Source organism: Myxine glutinosa, chromosome 2 (genome assembly GCF_964187855.1).
Source record: "Myxine glutinosa chromosome 2, kmMyxGlut1.1, whole genome shotgun sequence".
NCBI classification, from domain to species: Eukaryota; Metazoa; Chordata; class Myxini; order Myxiniformes; family Myxinidae; genus Myxine; species Myxine glutinosa.
The window spans coordinates 258,130,964-258,156,085 of record NC_136262.1 but is presented as its reverse complement, the minus strand read 5'-3'; the positions used below and the strand labels follow the sequence as shown (position 1 = coordinate 258,156,085).

General features: G+C 44.7%; 1 protein-coding gene across 4 annotated transcripts in view; it reads right to left on the bottom strand.

Moving 5' to 3' along the window:
• LOXL3 (lysyl oxidase like 3) overlaps window positions 1–25,122 on the bottom strand; it is a 398,335-nt gene that overhangs the window by 245,913 nt on the left and 127,300 nt on the right. For all 4 annotated transcript variants that reach the window (XM_078772481.1, XM_078772482.1, XM_078772483.1 and 1 more), the window contains one exon: window positions 19,872–20,023. In XM_078772481.1, coding sequence (XP_078628607.1) covers window positions 19,872–20,023 — 152 coding nt within the window. The remainder of the gene's footprint in view (window positions 1–19,871; window positions 20,024–25,122) is intronic.

Sequence of the window (25,122 nt, the reverse complement as noted above, 5' to 3'; positions counted from 1 at the left end):
TGTACTTTACATAACGTTAATAGGAATACATGGCCGTGTAGATGGGAAATACAGTTTGTTTGAAATAAATCACAAATATCAGATGAAAGTTTTTAAAATTTAGAACTATTGTCACTCAGAGTTAAACATCACCGCAATATTACGCGGTTGCTTCGACGTTTTCTGTGAATTATATGTCATCATTGTGAGATTCTTTTGGCTTTTTTTTTTTTTAATGAGATTTTTATATTTAAAAAAACGGCAAAAAAGCATCAGAACAGCTGTGAAAAAGCATCAAAACAGCAATGTAAAAGCATCAAAACAGCAGTAAAAAGCATCAAAACAGCAACAATTGTCCGGTGATTTTTCAATCTCCACAGCTAAATGTGTCGGAGTAATTAACTATTTTCCTTCGTGCCTTTTTGTGTGTTTTTTTTTTACACACATAAATACATAAAATGACATAAAATACACATAAATACACCTAAAAATCAGATCAGAATCAGAATCAGAATCGATATTCTCACAATCATCACAACACACCAGACACGTAGTTAATTACGCAGTGCTTCCTTGTAAACAATGTTCTTTGTCTTTCCTTGTTCGGATAGGATGTATAGATTGTTCTCTTGTCCTACCCGACTACATCCTACGTATAGTTGGCCATGGGAGAAGCACGGGGAATCAAGGTTCAGTCCGACCACCTTGAGAGATTGTCCTTGCGCCTTGTTGATGGTCATGGCAAAGCTGAGCCGTACGGGGAATTGGAGCCTTTTGAACTCGAATGGCAGATCAGATGGTATGATTGGTATCCTCGGAATGAAGACCTGTTCCCCGCTATAGTTTCCCGTAAGTATGTTGGCCTCAATTACGTGAGGCATCAACTTTTTGATAGCCAGTCGTGTGCCGTTGCACAGTTTTGGAGGATCGATATTTCTCAGGAGCATGATTGGAGCACCTTCCTTTAGATGGAGTATGTGGGGAGGCACACCCAGAGGCTGTAGCGAATTGAGGAACTCTACCGGGTAATGGACAGTCTCGTGGTCGTTTTGGATTGAGTCGACAGATCGGTAAGTTCTTAGATCCCCAGGAATAGTCTGCAGAAGATCCAAATTGATTTTGTCCACTGCATCGTTCTTTGGGGCTAGAATTGCCCTTTCACAGAGCCAGGAGTGATTTCGGTAGGTGGCTGGGATGTTGGGGAAGACGTTCGCCTTGAGTTCGTCAGCCGTGGTGACATTGTTGCCGCATGGTACGATGTCCAGTCCATCTTCAGGCAGGGCAGGGGATTGGTTGCCAGTTGTTGAGTCGTTTTTGGCGCTGTTCTTCTGTCTCCTGCTGTCTGGCTCTCACCACACGTTGTTGATTAGCGTTCAGACATGCCTCTGTCTCATCTTCTGTCTCTCGCTGTCTGGCCCTTGCCAGACGTTGTTGATTGGCGTTTAGACGTGCCTCTGTCTCATCTTCTGTCTCTTGCTGTCTGAATCTAGAGACACGTTCTTGATTGGCTTGTCGATGGTGAAAAGTATCTTCATCGGTTTCATGGAGTGTCCGATCAGCGATTTTCCTTGCTCGGGAGGTTGAACGCGACAAATTTCTTTTCTTCGGCGCCATTGCCTTTATCACAGTCAGTCTTCCAGTCACTCACTCGTAGACAAATTCAAAATACCAAATTCAAAATACTCGTAGACAAAATACCACGTTTACACGTGGTAAGAAACGACGCAAACGCAAGATTGCAACTCTGCGTCATGTCATGGGCGTGGCCAACGTGGCCTCATGCTCCCAGGTGATTGGCTAACTCGAGCTCGAGCGAGCCATAATGCGCTACGTTATGGCAAAAAATATGGATCTAAAGATGAAAGAAAAAAAACCTATGTGGTGTGAATGGCAATATTTCTCGCTGAAATGTAAAAAAACACAATCGCTTTTCGCTCTGAATTACGTGCGAATGTGTAACTGTGAGTTTATGGCGGCAAGGATGGAACATCACATGATCGCTCTGAGCAAATCAACGCGGTGCTCTGCCACCGGCTCAGATTCCGTGTATAATATTCCTCGCTGAAAAAAAATATGGATCTAAAGATGAAAGAAAAAGAAACCTATGTGGTGTGAATGGCAATGTTCCTCGCTGAAATGTGAAAAAACGCAATCGCTTTTCGCTCTGAATTACTTGCGAACGCGTAACTGTGAGTTTATGGCGGCAAGGATGGAACATCACGTGATCGCTCTGAGCGAATCAGCGTGCTGCTCTGCCACCGGCTCAGATTCCGTGTGTAATATTCCTCGCTGAAAAAAAATATGGATCTGAAGATGAAAGAAAAAGAAACCTATGTGGTGTGAATGGCAATGTTCCTCACTGAAATGTGAAAAAACGCAATCGCTTTTCGCTCTGAATTACGTGCGAACGCGTAACTGTGAGTTTATGGCGGCAAGGATGGAACATCACGTGATCGCTCTGAGCAAATCAGCGCGCTGCTCTGCCACCGGCTCAGATTCCATGTATAATATTCCTCGCTGAAATGCGCTGAGGTAAATATGAATAAAAAAATATGGATCTCGTCAAATATTTTTCGGTAGGCCATGTTCTTCCCAGGCTCAATGGCCATGTCTTTGCCAAATATCAAGCACGTGAGCCTCTCCGTTTAGGAGTCTATCGGTAACATTACACACACACAAATTGTGTTTTATATATATATAGATATATTATATGGTATATATATATATTATACATTATTATATTATATATTATAAAATTATATTATATAATTATATATATATATATAATTATATGGAACATCACGAATAATATATATAATAATTATACAATATAATTATTATATATATGTATATTATTATATATATAATATATTATATATTATATATATATAAATTATTATATTTCTAATTTATATATATATATATATATATATATATATATATATATATATATATATATATATATATATATATATATATATATATATATATAATCGTTAGATTAAATAAGACGCGGACGTAGCGTCGAACTTGGGGCTGACTCAGAAGAAGACCTTTGTTGGTCGAAAGCTTGTCGACAATTAAAGATCGACGTCCTGAAGCTACGTCCGCGTCTTATTTAATCTAACGATTATATATTCAATACAAATGAGACGCCCTGCTCGTACTTTGGAGTTTCTACTATTTCTTACAGTTATATATATATATATATATATATATATATATATATAACATTATATCTTCAAGAAACAATGGCATGGCAGTTTATAATTGAGTCAGGATTCGAACCCAGGCCAGACAGCCAAGAGGTCAGTGTGTGCACCTCCAGGCCATCCTGTCACCCTATTGCCCAATCTAAAGAAGGCAAATAGTGTAAGATCATCGGTGGAGAATGTTTTTGGTGGGAACAGTTTGTGCAGTTTCAAAATAAGCTTATGATCATAATCTTAGTTGTTCATAAGTTTAAAGAGCGAGTTTCAGGAAATACTTTCCCAAGGATAAACACATTTCTTCTTGCAGATGGTGTGAGTGACCGAGACAGAAAGAATTTTGAATTTCTCATGATGCTGATTGTGTTCAATAATGCAACGCTTTATACCAAGTTTGAGAAAAAAATCTTCAAGGGTATATGTTTGTTGCCTTCTGATTTGGTAAAGCCAAGGTAGGTATGAGCAGGTTCTTCTGTCGGTAGAAGAACCGAGTGGTTGTTAGGTTAGGGTTAGGGTTAGGGTTAGGGTTAGGGTTAGGGTTAGGGTTAGGGTTAGGGTTAGGGTTAGGGTTAGGGTTAGGATTAGGATTAGGGTTCGAATTTCACCTCCCTGCGCCTTCGATTTATTGTGATTCTTTTAAAAAACGCTTCTCTCCACTGACCTTGAGGCTCGGTTTGCCAGCCACCATCTCCATACAATTCCAATGTAAGAGACATAATTACTCTTCTTTTGGGTCTTCAAAGTCCTCACGGTCTTTAAGGGTCTTTGGGATATTTTGGGCCATGCTTGACAAATACTCAGATGATGTGCCAGCTGTACACTGCAGTTGACATTTTGTGCACGAAGCGAAATGGAATACTTCCATCGAATAAGCTGTGTAATCATCACTACTGGTCGCTCCAAAAACGGTCTGTGTGGTCGTTTCCAAAATATATGGAGGTTTCGCCAAATCATGTTCACCACGACATTTGCATTACGTGAGTGCGAGCGGTCCATGAGCGCACTCTGCCGACTGAAGACAAGGTAACGCACCTGCAGATTTGATGGCAGGATGTTTGATGAGCTGACATTCCTGCAGGTACCCAGTCGTTATGTACATTGATATTGGTACTCTACTGCAAATGTTTGCACGTACTTAAGAAGACTTGTGTTGGTGTAACACCATAAACTGGAGAAAGATGTCACTTCACTTGCACAAAATGGTGCTTTTGTGTTATTTGTAGCATTTTTTGTTTTTTGACCCTGAAAATGTTCTTATCCTTTCAATGACCTGTTCTGACATGTTAAAATGTCATGCATGTTCTGATCTGAGATGTTATAATATGCACGTTCTGATCCTTTCAATGACCTGCTATAACATGTTATAATATCATGTTTGTTCTGATCCTTTCAATCACCTGATTTAACGTGTTATAATATCGTGCATGGTCTGATCCTTTCAATGACCTGATCTAACATGTTAAAATGTCATGCATGTTCTGATCTGAGATGTTATAATATGCACGTTCTGATCCTTTCAATGACCTGATTTAACATGTTATAATATCGTGCACGGTTTGAGGCCGTAGGGTGGCCGTCACAATTTCGGTCTTTGAGGCCGGCCGATAGGCACAGTGTGACCGGAAGGGACGAGGTTCTCCTGACCACGTGGCCCTTGACTTGGTTTGTCCGCACAATGTGGGCGCTTTCAGGATGAACTTTAGCCGGGGAGCGTTTGGGCGCCCCAGTCTGATACTGCCGCCCACGCGCAGAACAACTTGTGAGTGCACGTGGGTCCCGGCGGTCCCACTGGCCTAGCGCTACCATGTTTAGACAGCGAAAGTCCGTCCCCGGGCACCACGTCTGGCTCGCTTATTCAGGGAGCATGGCGACGTGGGCACGGTAGGACACCCGCGGAGCCCAGGCGGACCGGGGACGCGCGAGCCTACGCGTTAGTGGGCTACGGCGGAATCAATGGCTTCAGCCACGTCCGGGCCGATATTCGGCCCGGCCGCACCGGGAATGAACTGGTTCAACGCCCGCGCTAGAGAGGTCGCGGGCGACTGAGATGTGTTAACAAATTAATTAATTAATTTGAGATGTCCGATTCCTAGTGTTTGGAAATTTGGAAGAGCTTGACCCTAGCCTTTCCCTTGCGAGGGTAAGGAGGAACTTAACACTTGACACTTAAGCTTAGTTTGAAGTACACCCTGCCAGCGCCCACGGCGGGACGGCAGGGCAACCAGAAGGGACGAGGTTCTCCTGACCACGTGGCCCTCGATCTGGGAAGCGAGAGGCGTTCCATTAGTGGACGCGCCCCTCACGCCCGACTTTTGGGCGGCCCCGGCAGGCCGTTTGTTTTGACGTTCCGTGACAGGCCCCGCACCCCCACCTCAGGGCCGACCGGGCGACCGGAATGAATCCCGGTGTCCCGATCCGAATCTTCAGAGCGGGCCGGCTGGGGAGTGCCAAGCACCCCGTACCTGCACTTTCCGTCCCTGCGGTCCCAAATACCGGAACCACCCGAATACCACTTTATTTGACAAAATGAGGTGCGGCCTACAGCCTTAGAAAACCAACCCTAAATAAGTCAATACCTCCAACGAGAGGGTGGTGGGAGGGTGATGGCAGGGTGATGGGAGGGTGGTGGGAGGGTGATGGCAGGGTGATGGGAGGGAGATGGGAGGGTGATGGGGGAGAGTGATGGGGCAGGGTGATGGGGCAGGGTGATGGGAGGGTGATGGCAGGGTGATGGGAGGGTGATGGCAGGGTGATGGGAGGGTGATGGCAGAGGGTGATGGCAGAGGGTGATGGGGGAGGGTGATGGGAGGGTGATGGCAGGGTGATGGGAGGGTGATGGGAGGGTGATGGCAGGGTGATGGGAGGGTGATGGCAGGGTGATGGGGGAGGGTGATGGGGGAGGGTGATGGGGCAGGGTGATGGGGCAGGGTGATGGGAGGGTGATGGGAGGGTGATGGGAGGGTGATGGGATGGGAGGGAGGAGTTTGTTTTGACGTTCCGTGACAGGCCCCGCACCCCCACCTCCGGGCCGACCGGGCGACCGGAATGAATCCCGGTGTCCCGATCCGAACCTTCAGAGCGGGCCGGCTGGGGAGTGCCAAGCACCCTGTACCTGCACTTTCCGTCCCTGCGGTCCCAAATACCGGAACCACCCGAATACCACTTTATTTGACAAAATGAGGTGCGGCCTACAGCCTTAGAAAACCAACCCTAAATAAGTCAATACCTCCAACGACACAGGTGCGCATTCGTGCCGCGTGACGTGGTGACGTCATCGCGCTTTCACCTTAAAAGATTTATTTGATATTTTGATATAAACCTTAGAAAACCAACCCTACAGAAGTCAAATGGTCCAATAAAGGGTGATGGGAGGGTGATGGCAGGGTGATGGGAGGGTGGTGGGAGGGTGATGGCAGGGTGGTGGGAGGGTGATGGCAGGGTGATGGGAGGGTGATGGCAGGGTGATGGGAGAGTGATGGCAGGGTGATGGGAGGGTGATGGGAGGGTGATGGGAGGGTGATGGCAGGGTGATGGGAGGGTGATGGCAGGGTGATGGGGGAGGGCGATGGGGGAGGGTGATGGCAGGGTGATGGGAGGGTGACGGGAGGGTGATGGCAGGGTGATGGGAGGGTGATGGCAGGGTGATGGGGGAGGGTGATGGGGGAGGGTGATGGGGCAGGGTGATGGGGCAGGGTGATGGGAGGGTGATGGGAGGGTGATGGGAGGGTGATGGCAGGGTGATGGCAGGGTGATGGCAGGGTGATGGGGGAGGGTGATGGGGGAGGGTGATGGGGCCTCCCTATAGAAGTCAGTATCTCCAACGACACAGGCGCGCATTCGTGCCGCGTGACGTGGTGACGTCATCACACTTTCCCCTCAAAAGACCCATTTGATATAAGTTAATATTCTGATATAAGCTTTAGAAAACCAACCCTATATAAGTCAATACCTCCAACGATACAGGTGCGCAAAATACAAAATCACAAAAGATTTATTTGATATAAGTTAATTTTTTGAATAACTCGGTCAATATCAGTCCGAATTTCGCCAAATAAAGGTTCCCGTTATCCACAGATACCCCTGTATCCTCCTAGAGGCGAAGTCAGGATGAATTTCGCAAAAATTAAAGTCCTTCGGCAACGAAAATTTAGCATGGGGTTTTCCTATGTAAATTTACCCTGAAGTAATTTTACCGAAAATCCTGGAGATTTCGCGGGGCCAGTTTCTGTCGAGTGTTAAGACGTACTAGCGACTGCGAAATCCGGAATCAGAATTAAAATCCGAGCCTCCGTTAGCTCTAAGGGCCCCCCAAAACCAATCGCATATCTATCTATAATTCCAGCAATCTCTGTGTGTATGTTTGTATGTTTGTATGTTTGTATGTTTGTATGTTTGTATGTTTGTATGTTTGTATGTTTGTATGTATGTTTGTCTGTGACCGCTGTTTCTCGACAACTACCGGTCCGATATACTTGAAACTTGCCAGGTATATTGCTGGGGACCCGAGGATGTGCCTTTTCAAGGTTTTAAATTAATCGCAGAAGTAGTTACCGAGCTATGTCCAAAAAACGATTCAACCAATCAGAGAGCAGCGAGCTATCACGTGTGCCGAACGTGGCGAACAGACTCTGCCTCGGATGGCACATTTGAGAGCGTATTCATTTATTTCCCGTCGGCAAACTATGTTGGCGTTAAACGATGTTTTAAAACTAATTAAAACTAATTTGCGATTCTTTCGCTTTCCTGCGATATGCGACCTTCCGGAGAGTCAAATGAGGACGTCACTTCCGGACTTACGTAGCGGCGAGCGGGCGCCATTTGGAGGAGCTGGGAGGACTCAGTCGTGATAGAGTGAGCCTGAGTGAGTATATCAAGACAAGAACAAGATCTAGAAGGAGGTATGTACGGTGCGATTCATATAATATATTGTTTAGTTATCGTCGATGAGGAATTTGGGGGCCCGATTAACTGCAGCGCCATCCGAGCTGCGGCGTCGGGACGATACATTCATTGTACGGTAACATCACGCACTTACGGGCACGTCCTATATATATAGTACGGGCATGCCCTAGTATTCCTAATGAAGAAAAAAAAAAAAAAAAACCCCCCCGGAGTTCCTAAATCCCAAATCCCATGCCATCCGATGTCAATCCATATATCTATACCTCACTACGAACGTTCTGCATCTAATGATAAGCATTAAAACCATCAAAAAATATTTTGTGACCACTTTATTTAACAAAATGAGGTGCGGCCTAGCATCTAGTCGAGACCAAGTCACCCCGGCCGATCACCCATTCCGACCCCAAATTCCTCATCGACGATAACTAAACAATATATTATATGAATCGCACCGTACATACCTCCTTCTAGATCTTGTTCTTGTCTTGATATACTCACTCAGGCTCACTTGATATACTCACTTCCGGTCATTGTCATGCATGTTCTGATCTCACAAGTTATAATATCATGTATGTTCTGATCCTTTCAATGACCTGCTATAACATGTTATAATATCATGTATGTTCTGATCCTTTCAATGACCTGATCGAACATGTTATATTGCCATGCATGTTCTGATCTCACGTGTTATAATATCATGTATGTTCTGATCCTTTCCATGACCTGATCTAACATTTTATATTGTCATGCATGTTCTGATCTCACAAGTTATAATATCATGTATGTTCTGATCCTTTCAATGACCTGATATAACATGTTATAATATCCTGTATGTTCTGATCCTTTCAATGACCTGATATAAGATGTTATAATGTCATGCATGTTCTGATCTCACATTTTATAATATCATGCATGTTCTGATCCTTTCAATGACCTGTTCTAACATGTTAAAATGTCATGCATGTTCTGATTTGAGATGTTAGAATATGCACGTTCTGATCCTTTCAATGACCTGATTTAACATGTTATAATATCATGCACGGTCTGATCCATTCGATGACCTTATATAACATAAATAATAGTAATAATAATTGGCAATAAAAATATGGATAATAACATGACTCCCCCTGCCGCTCCCGTAATAAATGGGTGTACTAGTTTTGCAAATTAGGCAAAAGGTATTCACTTAGAATATCTGATGTGAATTCAACCTCAAAGTATATTTGGTGAAAATACACTAACTAGCATCTGACTGTGTGTGGCATAGCCATCCTCCCTCTGATTGAGCATGGTCGACCCCTCGGCTCATAGCCTATATATATATATATACTAGCATAAAGCCCATAAAAAATGACGGGTTGGAACAGTTTTTGACGATGCCGCCTTATGAGCGTCCCAAAGTCTGAAGCCTCGGCCCAGTGTCAGGTGTGCTTATATCTTCTTCATTTACTGGACATTCTACAGACGTAAATTAACACTCATTGTACTCTGCATTCGTTGCGCATCACGTGCAGCTAATTTCACCTTCCTGCGCCATGGCTTTATTGTGATTTTTAAAAAAACGCTTCTGTACACTGACCTTGAGGCTCGGTTTGTTTGCCCCCATCTCCATACAATTTTAATGTAAGAGACATAATTACTCTTCTTTTGGGTCTTCAAAGTCCTCGGGGTATTTGAGGGTCTTTGGGATATTTTTAGGTGTTATGGGTCTTTAAGGGTCCTCGAGAAATTTTGGGTCTTTTCGAACATCTGGATCTTTGGGGTATTTTAGGTCTCCTGGGTATATTAGGTCTTTGGGGTATTTTGGGTCTTCTGAGTCTTTTGGGTCCTCTGGGTCTTTGGGGTATTTTGGGTCTTTAAGGGTCTTTGAGGTTTTTTGGGTATTCATGGGTCTTGGTGGTCTTAATGGTCTTGGGGTCTTAAAGGGTCTTCAAAGGTCTAAGCCCTAAGGGGTTCATTCCAAAATCATCTCATTCCAAAATAATGCCCATTAATATGGAGTTGCCCCCCCCCCCCCCCCCCCTTGCTGCTATAACAGCCTCCACTGTACTGGGACAGCCTTCCACTAGATATTGGAACATTTCTACCCGGGTTTGCTTCCATTCAGCCACAAGAGCATTAGTGAAGTCTGGCACTGATGTTGGGCGATTAGGCCTGGTTCGCAGTCGGCGTTCCAATTCATCCCAAAGGTGTTCGATGGGGTTGAGGTCAGGGCTCTGTGCAGGCCAATCAAGTTGTTCCACACCGATCTCGACAAACCATTTTTGTATGGACCTCACTTAGTGCACGGGGCCATTGTCGTGCTGAAACAGAAAAGAGCCTTCCCCAAACTGTTGCCACAAAGGTGGAAGCACACAATCGTCTAGAATGTCATTGTATGCTGTAGCGTTAAGATTTCCCTTCTCTGGAATTAAGGGGCTCAGCCCGAACCATGAAAAACAGCCCCAGACCATTATTCCTCCTCCACCAAACTTTGCAGTTGGCACTATGCATTCGGGCAGGTAGCGTTCTCATGGAATCCGCCAACCGCAGATTCGTCCAACGGACTGCCAGATGGTGAAGCATGATTCATCACTCCAGAGAACGCGTTTCCACTGTTTTAGAGTCCAATGGCGGCAAGATCTACACCACACCAGCCGATGCTTGGCATTGCGCATGGTGATCTTCGGCTTGTGTGCAGCTGCTCGGCCATGGAAACCCATTTCATGAAGCTCCCGACGAACAGTTGTTGTGCTGATGTTGCTTCCACAGGCAGTTTGTAACTCGGTTTGTAACTCGGTTTTTTTTTTTTGTTTTTTTTTTTTTTGTATACTGAATCGAGGCTCGTGAAAGAGCTAACATTTACTTCACAAACAAATCAACCAGACAAACAAAACACACAAAAAGAGGGAGCGGAAAACAAGATGGGGAGAGAAGGGGAAGCACACAAACACAACATTTGAGAGCAGGGAGATGTGTGGAAGGGAGAGGGCTTGGGGGGAGGAGGCGTGGGAAGGGGTGGAGGGAGAAGTATAAAACACAAGGACACCAAGGACTTCCAGGACAAAAGTTGGTATTTCAAAAAAGTGGAATTGGGGTGAAATTAGCGGGGGTAGAAAAGATCAAGGTTTTGGATGGGGGAAGATAAGAGATGGTGGTGAACAGCAGTTTTAAAGACCTGGAGGGTGGAGTGGGATTGAAGAGAGTGAGGGAGTTTGTTCCAGAGGCGGGAGAAGCGAGGAATGAAGGAGTGAAGGTGAGCAGAGAGTCTTGATTTTGGCAGTTTGACCATAAGAGGGTTGCAGGCAGATCTTGTGCGACCTGTAGGAATATTTGCGGGACAGAGCCCAGAGAGAGCTAGGGGGCAAGGCCAGAGAGGAGTCGGTAGAAGATGGAAAGACCACCAACCTGCCTGCGGTGAGTGAGTGAGAGGCCCTTGGAGTTAGCTTCATCGCGGGAGATTCCAATGATTCTGAATGCTTTGGTTTCAACAGCGTGAAGACGAGCTAGGTGTGAGGCAGGAGCACCAGCCCAGAGGGGAGAGCAGTATTCCATTGAGCTGCGGATGAAAGCCTTGTATGTGGTGAGGAGCTCAGGTGTGCCAAGGAAGGACTTTGCACGACGGAGGAAGCCCAGTCGGCGACTGGCTTTGGAGGCCAGATTTGAAATGTGGTTTTCCCAGGAAAGATCATGGCAGATAGTGAGACCCAAAGGCTTGAGTGACAGAACTTCTTGGAGAGGATTATTCAGAAAGTGGATGGGAGGGTTGTCCAGTCGGTCTTTTCGGAGAGACATCGTAAGAGTGTGAGATTTGTCAGGATTGAAAGACATGTTCCACTTGTTTGCCCAGTCTGTGATTTTGTCCAGGTCTGCAGAGAGTGAGGAGGCAGCAGACTGCCGATCTGAGGGATGAAGAATGGAGCGACAGAGAGTAGAGTCATCAGCAAAGAGATACAGAGGATTTTCAAGAGAGTCAGAGAGATCATTGATGAAGACCAGGAAAAGCACAAGGCCCAGAACACTGCCTTGTGGAACTCCAGCCTGAACAGGAAGAGGAGATGAGAGAAACCCATTCAGGGCCACACGTTGACTACGACTAGAGAGGACGTCCGCCAGCCATGCGTGGAGATTTCCATGGATACCAAAAGAGGAGAGTTTGGTGAGCAGAGCGGGGTGCCAGACCGTATCGAAGGCACGTGATATGTCAAGGGAGACTGCTCTAATTTCCTGTTTGGCATTGAGGACCTCCATCCATTGTTGAGAAAGCAGAAGCAGCATGTCCAGAGTAGAGTGTCCAGGTCTGAAACCAAATTGATGATCAGAGATCAAGCCATTGGAGAAGAGGAAAGATTTCATATCTGAAGCAATGATGGATTCCATGACTTTGCTGATAATTGGGAGAAGGCTGATTGGTCTGTAGTTGCTGGGATCTGTTTTTGCACCTTTTTTGTGCAAAGCGGTGATGTTGGCAGATTTCCAAGCAGATGGAAGATGACCTTGAGCAAAAGAGAGGGTGAAGAGAACAGAGAGAGGGAGTGAAAGAGCGGAAGAACAGGATTTTAGGACCCGTGGGCTGATGCCGTCAGGTCCAGTTGCAGAATCCGAGTCGAGGGTTGACAGAAACTTTTCCACCTTGTCAGGAGGAAAGGACACAGAGTCCAGGAGCAGCTGGGTACGGTGGGTACAGAGAGGGATGGGTTTGGGACAGAAGATTTAGAGGCAAACACAGAGTTGAGGCATTCAGGTTTTTCACGCGCGGAGTCAGCCGTGTGGCCATTTGTGGTGAGGGAGGGGATGGAGGGGGAACAAACACCAGAAACAGATTTGACCAGACGCCACCAGGATTTGGAAGAGGGAGACAGATAAGAGAGTTCGGTCCTGAGAACGGAGAGATATTGTTTCCTGGCTCTCCTGAGGGTGGACACACACTTGTTTCGGGCTTTGTGAAAGGAAATGAGATTTCCTTCCGTTGGATTTGCTTTCCAGGAGACGAAAGCAAGTTGTTTCTGGGCAATAGCCTCACCACAAGATTCCGTGTACCATGGACGGGAGGAAGGGTAAGACAACAGAAGACGAGATGGGATAAATCTGTGCATGAGAGAGAGCAGTTTGCTTTGGAAGAATTCCCAGGAAGAATTTATGTCAGAGGCAGTAGAGATGGGAGACCAGTCCAGATGATTGATGGCTGCTTGAAGACCATGCCAGTTGGCCTGAGTGAAATGCCAGACTCGTCGACGCTGAGGAGGCTCTCTGAGAATGGTCAGAGAGATGTCCACTTTAACAAGCACATGATCAGAAGAGCCGATTGGAGCCGATTGGAGCAGAAGAAGAGCAGCAGACATTTTCAGGGAAGTTAGTCATAACCAAGTCGAGAAGAGAAGATGCTCCGAACATAATCAGCCAAATGCTGTTGCAACCGAGGACAGACGATTTTTACGTGCTACGTGCTTCAGCACTTGGCGGTCCCGTTCTGTGAGCTTGTGTGGCCTACCACTTTGTGGCTGAGCTGTTGTTTCTCCTAGACGTTTCCACTTCACAATAACAGCACTTACAGTTTACCGGGGGGCAGCTCTAGCAGGGCAGAAATTTGACGAACTGACTTGATGGAAAGGTGGCATCCAATGATGGTGCCATGTTGAAGTTCACTGAGCTCTTCAGTACGGCCCATTGTACTGCCAATGTTTGTCTATGGAGATTGCATGGCTGTGTTCTTAATTATATATACCTGTCAGCAATAGGTGTTGATGAAACAGCCGAATTTACTAATTATAAGGGGTGTCCACATACTTTTGGTCATGTAGTGTATATTGATACATTAATAACATAATTGCCTTCGCCGATTTTCCTCATCGACGAATGGACGCTGCTCCCACAACACGTCGACACAACGACACCGAAGTCCTGAATGCCACTGTTCCAGGCTCCTCTGCCGATCACCCTCTGTAAATTTCGGGATTTGCAGACATTGAAAGACGTGATGCCCATAGAAAACCAACGTTTCTACGACGAACTCCCTCATGCCGAGGCATAGACTTTATTCAAAAATAATGATTTTGATTTAAAATTTGCGACAAACATTTCGTTGTCGTTTCAACTTGGTTGAAAATTAAGTTACCTTCGCTGATTTTGAGACTGCTTGTGTGCTCAGCGCAATTTGTCAACTTGCCTTTGCCGATTTTGGGAATACTTTTGTGCATAAGGCAATTTTTCCGAAAATAAAAATCACGTTTTTTGGATCGAAAATTAGTTTGATCGTCATGAAATTTTCTGGAGATGTTGGGTATAGTTAGGCATTCTTAATAGTGAAGACAAAATTATTTTTTGCAAACAACGATCGAAGGCAATTATGTTAGTAACGTATCGATATATACATATATATGCAGGTATATGTGTGTGTATGTGTATGTATATATATATACAGATATATATATATATATATATCCAGTCACGTGAAAAAGTAAGTGCACCCCATGTAAAGTTTTGACTTTTTCAACATATTTCAACATACAGCTATTTGATCTTCATTTCAACAATATTGACAGATAAAGGTGATATTATATAACAAATATCATGAAACAATTACATTTTGTAGTCCATTGTATAATTTAAATAAACATAAATTCAATTTCGCATGTGGAAAAAGTAAGTACACCCCAACATTTATCACTACTTCATATACCTAAAATTAGAATCAGGTGCACCAGCTCAGGTGCAAATGATTAGAACATCGTTAGAGAAGATCTTGGAGGAACCTGTCTTATTTAAACCTCAGACATTTAGTTTGGTTTGCTCTTTGTTGTTGAAGTGTGTGGCGTCACCATGCCTAGATCAAAAGGGCTCTCTGAGGCCTTCAGAAAGAAGGTTATAGATGCCTACGAGTCTGGGAAGGCATTTGAAAAGATCTCCAAACAATTTGAAATCAATGATTCGACTGTCGGAAAGATCATCTACAAGTGGAGAAGATTCCAAACAACTGCCAACTTGTTTAGGCCAGGCCGCCCCAGTAAATTCAGCCCGAGAGCAGAACGCAAGATGCTGAAAGAAGTCTCTAAGAACCACAGAATGTCATCACGGGACCTACAGGTAGCTCTTGCCACTGTTGATGTCAAAGTGCACGCGTCTACCATTAGAAAGAGGATGCACAAATTTGATCTACATGGGAGGTGTGCCAGGAGGAAACCTTTGCTGTCCAAAAAGAACATCAGGGCAAGACTAAAGTTTGCCAATGAACACCTCGGCAAAGACCAGCACTTCTGGAACAATGTGCTCTGGACAGATGAGTCAAAGGTAGAGCTATTTGGCCACAGTACCAGAAGACATGTTTGGCAAAAACCAAAGACAGCATTTGACCACAAGAACCTGATACCAACTGTAAAGCATGGTGGTGGAAATATTATGGTTTGGGACAGCTTTGCTTCATCAGGGCCTGGGCAGCTCACCATCATAGAATCCACTATGAATTCTTCATTGTACCAGAGGGTGCTTGAGGATAATGTGAGGCCATCTGTTAGAAAATTGAAGCTCAACCGAAGGTGGACCTTGCAACATGACAATGACCCTAAACATACCAGTAAATCCACCAAGGAATGGCTGAAAAGAAAGAAATGGAGGGTTCTGGAATGGCCAAGTCAAAGCCCGGATCTAAATCCCATCGAGATGTTGTGGGGGGATTTGAAACGAGCTGTGCATGCAAGAAACCCCTCAAACATTGCACAGCTGAAAGAATTCTGCATGGAGGAGTGGGCAAAAATTTCTCCCAGTCGATGTTAGAGACGGGTAGACAGTTATAAGAAATGACTACTTGAGGTTGTTTCTGCCCAAGGGGGCAATACCACCTATTGGAGCCAAGGGTGTACTTACTTTTTCCACACGGGAAATTTGCATTTATGTTTATTTAAATTATACAATGGACTACAAAATGTAAATGTTTCATGATATTTGTTATATTATATCACCTTTATCCATCAATATTGTTGAAATGAAGATCAAATAGCTGTATGTTGAAATATGTTGAAAAAGTCAAAACTTTACATGGGGTGTACTTACTTTTTCACGTGACTGTATGTATGAGTTTTAAGAGAGTTAGGCTAACCCCCGCTCTTGCAGGGAAAATGGCCTTAAAATGCCTGTTGTGTTGTTGTTGTATATGAGTTTTAAGAAAGTGGTGAGAGTTTTAGTAAAGCAATGTTATACTTTCTCCAAATGCTTAATCTTTCCAGACAAGCGATTCTCGCTGCACAATTCACTTCAGCATGGGGATAAGATCAATTCCGTGGATTGCTGTGCTTGCGGATAACATTGCAAAAGAGAGAAAGCAGAGAAGCAGAGGGCGAATACTGAGATTAAAAGGTAAAAATGAAGATTAGATCATACAATACATCCTAAAGCAGACACAGGAATACATAGATTAATGAAAACGGTGGATCGGGGAGATAAATTATAAAACCAATTGGTGCTAAAAGTTTCCATCGTTGTAGCTTGCAGACTGCAATAGAGGATTGTAAAACCTGGCACTGTGGGCTATTGATTTACCCCAGAGCCTCTAAAGTACCTTGCAACATAATCAGCCATGAAAATTAAATACTCCTCCCATGCAATGACATAGCTAGTGATCATTTTAATTTCAGACAATTGTTCAAAATTTCACAACTTCATAAAATTATTTACACGAGATAAGGGCACAAAACCCAAAATGGACACACACAAGAAATAAATTGTCAAGATGCTTATCGTTCATCCTTCATCTTCTCATAACATGAACAAAAAGGTATCGTTTATCTATTGCTTCAGTGTTTTTATATTTTTTATCATGATCGAAAAAGCCTGGTGTTGGCTTAATGGTTCTGGTGGCTGGCTTAAGATCTCAGAGCCCCTGTCGGTGCGTTAAATAACACCAAGTGGGTTGCCTCAGCCTACCATCCTTCCGAGGTCGGTAAAATGAGTACCAGCTTACTGGAAACAGGGACACTGCATCAGCGGCACAGCTATGCTCCCAGCAATGACGCAACCAGCAACCACAGGTTGCACACGAAAGAATAATAAAAACAAGACGGTGTTCATAGAATACTATCCCTGCGCAGTCAACTTGGCGCGAGCCAACTCTTCTGTTTTTCTAATGTTTTTTTTCTTTGATCCAATATGGCTGCCAGACCATGTGAGCCATTACATCATAAATTTATATTCTCCAATATAATTGTTGCATAGATCATGCTCAATAAATTTCAAACTGATCAGACTAAGCATTGTCCCTGTCGAATTATGACGTCATGATTAAGGCACCAATGACATCATCATTAACAACACCTATTCCCCCACCCCCACCCCCAATATGGAGTTCTATATAATGAACAACGTTTCAATTTTTTCCATGGAGCGGTTTTGGAAATATAGAGATGCAACGTTTTTCCGTTTTTCCAAGATGGTGCCTGTACCACATGACCTATGACGTCATAAATATGAATAAAAATAGTTCTACAGGCCGAGGCACTCCTTTTCATGCCAATTGGACCAACGGTTGCAGAGAAAATGATTTTTTTAAATACAGACATGCACGTACGCAATACGTACGCAACACGTTCAGACGCAACGGAATGCCTAACACTGCTTTTCGCTTTGCGAGCCCAGGGTAATAATAATAATAATAATAATAATAATAATAATAATAGTTGATCTAAAGTTAATAGTGGAGCTTAAATCACATGCAGGACAAATATATTAGTAGACAGATATCAGTGTACCGTACTTTAACATTAACTAGCAGAGTACCCACCCTATGAGCGACCTTCTTCTAAGGATGCAACACATTCTTCCAGCACATACCTTTATTTGGGAGGTGTATAGGCAACTGACAGCTTCCTGAATCGCTCTCAAAAAAATAAAATAACCCGGGTTACGTGCATGAAGCAAAAACATGTCTACTGGTTATAATTCAAAACACCTCACTGGACTGGAAAATGTGGGGATAGGCATACAGCACTGTAAAGGGTGGGACTTGTAATACCCTCTCCCACCTGAAGGTGGCACTACAATATACACATTTACATATAGGTTTTGCATTCCTCCTCTCCCGCCCCCATCAGATCCCCTCAAGACAAAAATAAAACCATAGGCAAAGATAAAATAAAATAAAAACACCCCTATACAATCATTGGGGTCATGACGATCCTATGTAGAAAGTCTGGATGGAATCGGGCAAGAACTGTAGGAGGAGTAGCGGGGCAAACAAACAAACACACCCCGGTCTGTGAATTATAGTAAGGATTACAAGGCCACCAATACGCAATAGGCAAACACGTATGTATCATGGTATATGGAATATGGACTTTGGTTTGGCACATCATGAACCAGGGGTTCCAAATGGGAACACGAAACATCAACCAAATTGTTCAGGAATATTCGGGAATAATAAGCTCATGGTTCGATCAAACCCTGGAAAATGTAAAGCATTAATTATTTGGAAGACAATGAGATGAAATATCTTCACCATGTTATAAAAGGTATCCATGGGGATAGAAACGCAAGGAGATGAATTTGTTTGGTCATGTGATGAGGACAGAGAACGAGTATGTGCTGAAGCGAGGGATGGAAATTGAATTGCCAGGGCTGGAGTAAAAACCAGATGGAAGGACGCGGTGGTGAGAGACTTACAAATTATGGGATTGGGAGAAGAATAGGCGCTTGACAGGAGAAGAGTAGAACCACCTTTAGAGGCCATTTTTCCCCACAGAGCAGGGGTTGGCCTTTTTCGGGCACCGTGGTCCCCTTTTTTGAAGCAATATTTTATGGCTGGATGCCCTTCCTGCCGCCAACCCTGTTCGTCGCCTCTTGCGACACACAGGGAATTACCAGTGAACTGACACTCAATTTGCCGACCTAAGAAGGATGGCAGGCTGAGTCAACCCCCCTGGCATTAATTCAGTGATCGACCGGGATTCAAACCCAGGATCCTAGGATCCCAAGCCGGCACCCTAACCGCTAAGCCAACACCAGGGTGGGACAGGAGAAGAGCGATCAACCAGAATTGTGGTGACTCCATTAAGAAAAAGACAAGAACAAGACTATATTTAACCGATATGGTATACTAGCAGAAGTACCCGGCGTTGCCGGGTGGGAGAAAGGGGGGGGAGGGGGAAGGGGAGAAGGGAGAAGGGGGGAAGGGGAGGGGATGGGGGAGAGAGGGGGGGAAGGGGAGGGGAGGGGGGAGAGAGGGGGAAGGGGGGGGAAAGGGGGAGGCAGGAGAGGAAGGGAGTTCATTTATATGCTGGTGGGTGAATGTGGTGAATGTGGCGTTCATCACCTTTCTGAGTTAAGTGTGATGCCGATCAGGAAGAAGAAGAAGCCGTACTACCAACTTTGTACACCCGGAATTGTTTGATTTATTTGTATTCAAATGTCTAGTGATTGTTTTGTATTTATTTATGTGAATGTGTATTTGTGTATAACTGTCATGAATTTAAAAAGGCTTGGGTACTATCGAGTGATTTAAAAACAAAAAAAATCCAAAAAAATCGTTTTTTTTTCATATATATATTTTATGTTGTTGTTGTTTTCTTTTTTTGCCTAAAACACTCCCAGGCACTCACTGATGAACCTCTGAAAGTTTGACGAAGATCCGTTCAGCCATCTCTGAGAAAAATGGCGACACACAGACAGACCAACAGCTCTCTTATATAGTAGAAGATTGAGCTAATTTGGTGGATCAAAAAGGTCGTCGCTGGGCGCAAATGTTCAAATACGAATCACACGCTTGGAAACTCGCTCGGAAGCTGGAATGGAATGTAGAAAATGTGCTGCGTTTCTCACCTGCTTCTCGAAATCCATGGCAGGTACGTGGCAACGAACGGCAGCATCATCACGGTGCGAGCATATCACGGTTTCGTTGGAGTGAGGGCATTCGAGGATGCTTCGCTCGTCACCGCTGCAGCGAACTTTCGTCAAGTAAATGGGGCCCATGGCTGGGTGGGAAGGGGAAGGAGGAAGTGAGTTGGCTTGCGTTGTGGGCATTCTGTTGGCAAATCAATGAAAAGGCCTGGAGTGTTTTTGTTTTTGAATGCCACTCCATCTGCGATGGTACCAATGCCCTCTCCCACCTTAGGGGACCTTTGCTCTAAGCAATTGCCAATTGAGATAGGTTCGAATTCACCAGCTGGAAAACATTGAATTCACTCAAAGTTATAAGTCAATGATAAAGAAACTTGTTCATGGAGTTCCAAAAGAACTCATACATACACTTTTCCAAATGATACAGTGGGAATTTAGACTTAGAAACTTGGAGGAGATCGTTTGGTACATCTGATGTCTGCGCCATATCCACATCCAAACTCCCTCACCCACTGCACACAGTTAGTGTACTCACCATACAGCATGCCTCAAGCAGAGGATTTGTCCGGTGTTGTGCCACCCTAACCCTAAATACTTTTTGCAAAAGATGCCATGGAGTTTATAATGTCCGCATCTCAAATGCAGATTAAACCGCCAGCGTTACATTTTTCCATCTAAAATACATGTTCATGTTGACAGAGCACCAACCCCAATCAATGTATTTATGTGAAAAATACCTCCCTGGGATATTTTGCACTCACATGAGTGCAGACAGCCAGGCCACAGTGTCTGCCTCCGACAGACAGTGTGCTTCACAACAATGCAGCGACAACTATTGGGGATGCCTCGTTCGTGATGGTTGTACCCCCCAATGCAAGTCGGGGGCCAAATCTTCCCCATTCTTCCCTGCTACCCGGATTCGTCAGGGCAGTGAGGTCACGGTCAGAGTGCCGATCGGTCCCCACGGACCAGCCCTTTCCCTCTTGTCTCTGTCTCTGTCTCTGTCTGTCTGTCTATCTCTCTCTCCCTCTAACTCTGTCGTAGCTCTGGCTTCGTGAAGGCAGGGCGTACACCATCCTAGATGTGGGGGATCTCTGGGTCGCTCCTGTGAGATTGATCAGCTGTCTCCGTGCCGCGGGCTTGTTCGAGAGATCTATCCGGGGCTATACTACAACAACAAAACATAGGGGCAATACCCCTGCCGCTGTGCTGGCAATACCCCCTATAGAAGCAATACCCCCTATACTACACTGACTAAAGGTATTTTAAACCAATTTGAATGGTTTCTAGAAGACAGGGCAGCATGTAGAATCATACTAACATAAATAATAAGACTTTAAACAAACAAACAAACAAAAAAATACTTATTTTGGAGGGTTTGTGTGATTACCCCCCCCCCCCCCCCCATCCCCCCCCCCCCAACCCCTGACCCCGTATACCTCCCCAAACCCCATTTTTTCGAACGCCTTGAACAAACATTGGTACATCACGGATGATGAAGGTTGTGGTGAAGTTTCATTGAAATTGTGTATGTAGTTTCAGAGAAAAGAGCAGATACCTATTTTGGGGGTCAACCCCCCAATAGACCCCTCACGGCCCGATTTTTTTTAATGCTGTGAACAAACATTGGTAAATCACGGATGATGAAGGTTGTGGTCAAGTTTCTTTAGAATTGCATGTGTAGTTTCTGAGAAGAAAGCAAATACCTATTTTGGGGGGCAACTCCCCCCCTCCCCCCCCCCCCATAGATCCCCAAAGGGGCAGATTTTTTTAATGCCGTGAACAAACTTTGGTAAAGCATGGGTGGTGAAGGTTGTGGTCAGGTTTCATCGAAATAGTGTGTGTAGTTTCAGAAAAGAAAGCAAATATCAATTTTGGGGGTCAAACCTGGACTCACTTTGACCCCCGGTAAACCCCCATAGACCCTGATTTTTTTTAATGCCGTGAACAAACTTTAGTCAAAACGCAACAAATATAATTTGTGCCAAATTTGGTCGCAATCCCATCAGCGGTTTCAGAGAAGAAGTTTCAAGTGTTAATGGACGGACGGACGGACGGACGGCATAATGTCACCAATCTAGCATCCAGAAACATGTTTGTCATAGACAAGTACAAACTGCCTAAACCCTCAAAAATCACTCAGAGGAATCCATATGTATGCGACACAGGCATTGATTTTTAAATTTAGAGTCAAAATGGTGAATTATTGTGAAATTTGGAGAATATTTACACTCACAGAGAATATTTGATTGTTCCACAAAGATTAAATTAATTTACAGTAAGTCTTCTTCCGATTTGCAGGTGAGTCTGATTCAGTATGTGCTCGTTTGGACGCCATTTGAACCTAAAGATAGTGTGGTCGCATCCTTGCACTAAGGGTGTGAACGCCCTTTATTCAGTCCGCCACCAAAGGTGGACGGAGGTTATGTTTTCACCCCTGCTGTCTTTCTGTTTGTCTGTCTGTTTGTTTGTCTGTCTGTGAGAAGGATATCTCAAAAAGTCCCAACCGTGTATGCATGGGAAGCGGGAAGAACTAAGCCAAAGCGGGATGATTCTGCCTAAATTGGGAAGGTTGGACAAGTTGCAAGTTGCCACAAGGATCTTCTTCTTCAGATATATATCCCTCAAAATGAGGATGACAATGACAAAGATAGGGGGACAGTCATTGGCATCAATGATGAAATGTAGTTATTTGTCTGCGCAAAGCTAGAATGGCTGATTTAAGAAGATTTACATGAATCAAAAAACAATATGCAAGACTTCCAGCAGAAGACCAAGGACAATGTTCTAAACTGTGCAGTCGTACATGTTCGGCAAAACAAATTAAACCACACAAACCCGTCAATTTTCTTCACAAACCACACACATCACCATTGCTTCAAAATGGATCCATAATGACTGTCCAGGCCCCCTGAGCGACCTGTAACGCACGGTTCGGTGTTGAGGCTCTGAGGCCTACATGGTTCCGCAGTGAACAACCCTGGAATAGTCTCAGTTCCAGTGAGGTGCATCCTCTCTCCCCTGCCAGCATGGCATGGGTGCCCATGTTCGTGAATGTGGCGGTCTTATTGATGTCCCGGTTCGTAACCTTTCGGGCCACTCCTGCAGTGGCCAGGAAGCTTCTGGCAGTGGGTTTGATCGGCAGAGTTTTCAGCAGGGATTGTGATGGAGGAATGCCTGAAGCCTTGGGAGTCGTGAGTGGTGCCATATTCTTCGCTCTGTATTTTGCCCTTGTGCCCCTGCCCTCCTTGGGCTGCTGGCTCGGAGGGACTGTTCTGAATTTCCATGGACTCGGCTCCTGGCCGCACTCCTGCTCTGTGTTGCATGTTTCTCCTCGGGTTTGCCGACAACGTTCTGGGCCTGCCTTGGTGTCGCAGACTGGCACTCCCTTCCAGCCACGGCTGCCCCCCCACTGCTCATGACTTGATCGACTCGCCAATGGGCCCACCACCATTTACGTTTCTGCACCCATCCACCTGCTGCTTGTTCTGCGTGTGGACCTTGGTGTTCTCTGCTGCATATACATGAGACTTCTCCATGTTTTTCTGCACAAACTCCATGGATATCCTCGCCGCAGTTGTAGGCTGGAGGTTGGAGGTTGGGGAGACGGTCATTGTCGCAGCCTCCACGGCTACTTCGGTCTGGTTTGAACTTCATGGAGAGGCTTCTTTATTTTCTCACTACACTTCCTGGTGCCTTTGCTGTGCACCACTCTAGGTCTACTCCACCACAATTGATTGTTTTGTTCTAATTATTATGAAATACTTTATTATTTTGATATTTTAATTGCAATATCTTATATTGCCTTTCATATTTTTCTTTAGGTTTTTTTGTATTGTTTTTTTTTGTGTTTTTTCTTTAGGCTGTGAGAAACAATGGGGGCAGACACACAAACAAACACACACAGACAAATGGCTCTCTTATAGTATAGACAGGTCATGGCCTAAGAAACAGTGGTGTGGTTGATACGGTGAGTGCCGCAAAAATGTTATCATACGAAAATACGCCATTTCGCGTCTGTCTGTCTGTCTGTCTGATGAATTTCTGACGCCAATACATGCGTCGTTACTTATCCAATCTTAACCAAACTTGACAGGATGACGAAGGGTTACACAATAAAGGTTGTAGAGCATTCATTTGCCTCCCTCCCCAAGGGGTTTTCTCCCCCAAGTGGGTTTTCCCCAACATTGCCATCAATGGGTTTGCATGTTGAGGTGTATATCAATGTTACATTAGCTTTATTGTGGCGTTTTACCAAGGCTGCTTCGAATCACAAAACTAACGATAATAGCATAAGATTAATGTTATTACAAAACAATATTAATACCATTAAAATCCCACTTCCCCAAGGGGTTTTTCCTCCTTGAACAAACATCGAGTCAACGTTTATAAATAGCTTTATATCTTGGCGTTTTTGTGGGAGCAACGGCCCAATGGACTCTACCTGAAGTAAAAATATTATAAACCACAAACGCGCATGATTAGCTTTTTAAACAGTCGCTAATGCTGTTTATAACACTAAATGAAGAAATTTGGAGGAATCCCGACATCAGTGAGGTAAGGTTTACTTACAGAACTGAGCGAAGATCTACTGTACTCTATATACACCCACAAGTGTTGGGTTAATATCATGACCCTTCCTGCCGCGAACGTGGCGTTTTTCGTGGCAAACTTTTGAAACTCGCTGCTGCTGTTTAACACGGAACAGAAAGGGAGGAAGACCGTGGTGTGCTCATTTACCAAGCAGCTAGCTAGCGCTTGCCAAGCCAGTCGTTCCTTAAGGGTTTTGAATGGAGTGCTTGCTCGAATGCTTAAACCACTTGGCGATCTCTCCACAAGAAACTTGGTAAATGAACACACACCCAATGTTCTTGAGACCCGACCATAGATCGACTGTAATCTATACACCCAAAAGAGAAATGATCCTTTCTGCAGCTCCCGTAGTGAGCGGATGTACAAGTAGCAGGAAATTGGATCTTGGGCAGAATACTGGCGCACAATGGCCTACTAATTCAATAAGTATTGTGGTGTAGCGGTTACCGGAAGCATGACACAATTACCGTGCACCGGCCGATGACGCAACCGGCGAGCGGTCACGTGTCCGGACTCGCCCGGGCGTGTCCAGACTTGCCCTCTCGGGCGAACACTCGCCTTGCATACCACGCCCCGTCGAGAGGCGTGACTTACCTATTTTTCATACCACGCCCCGCCTGAGAGGCGTGGCTTTTGTGTG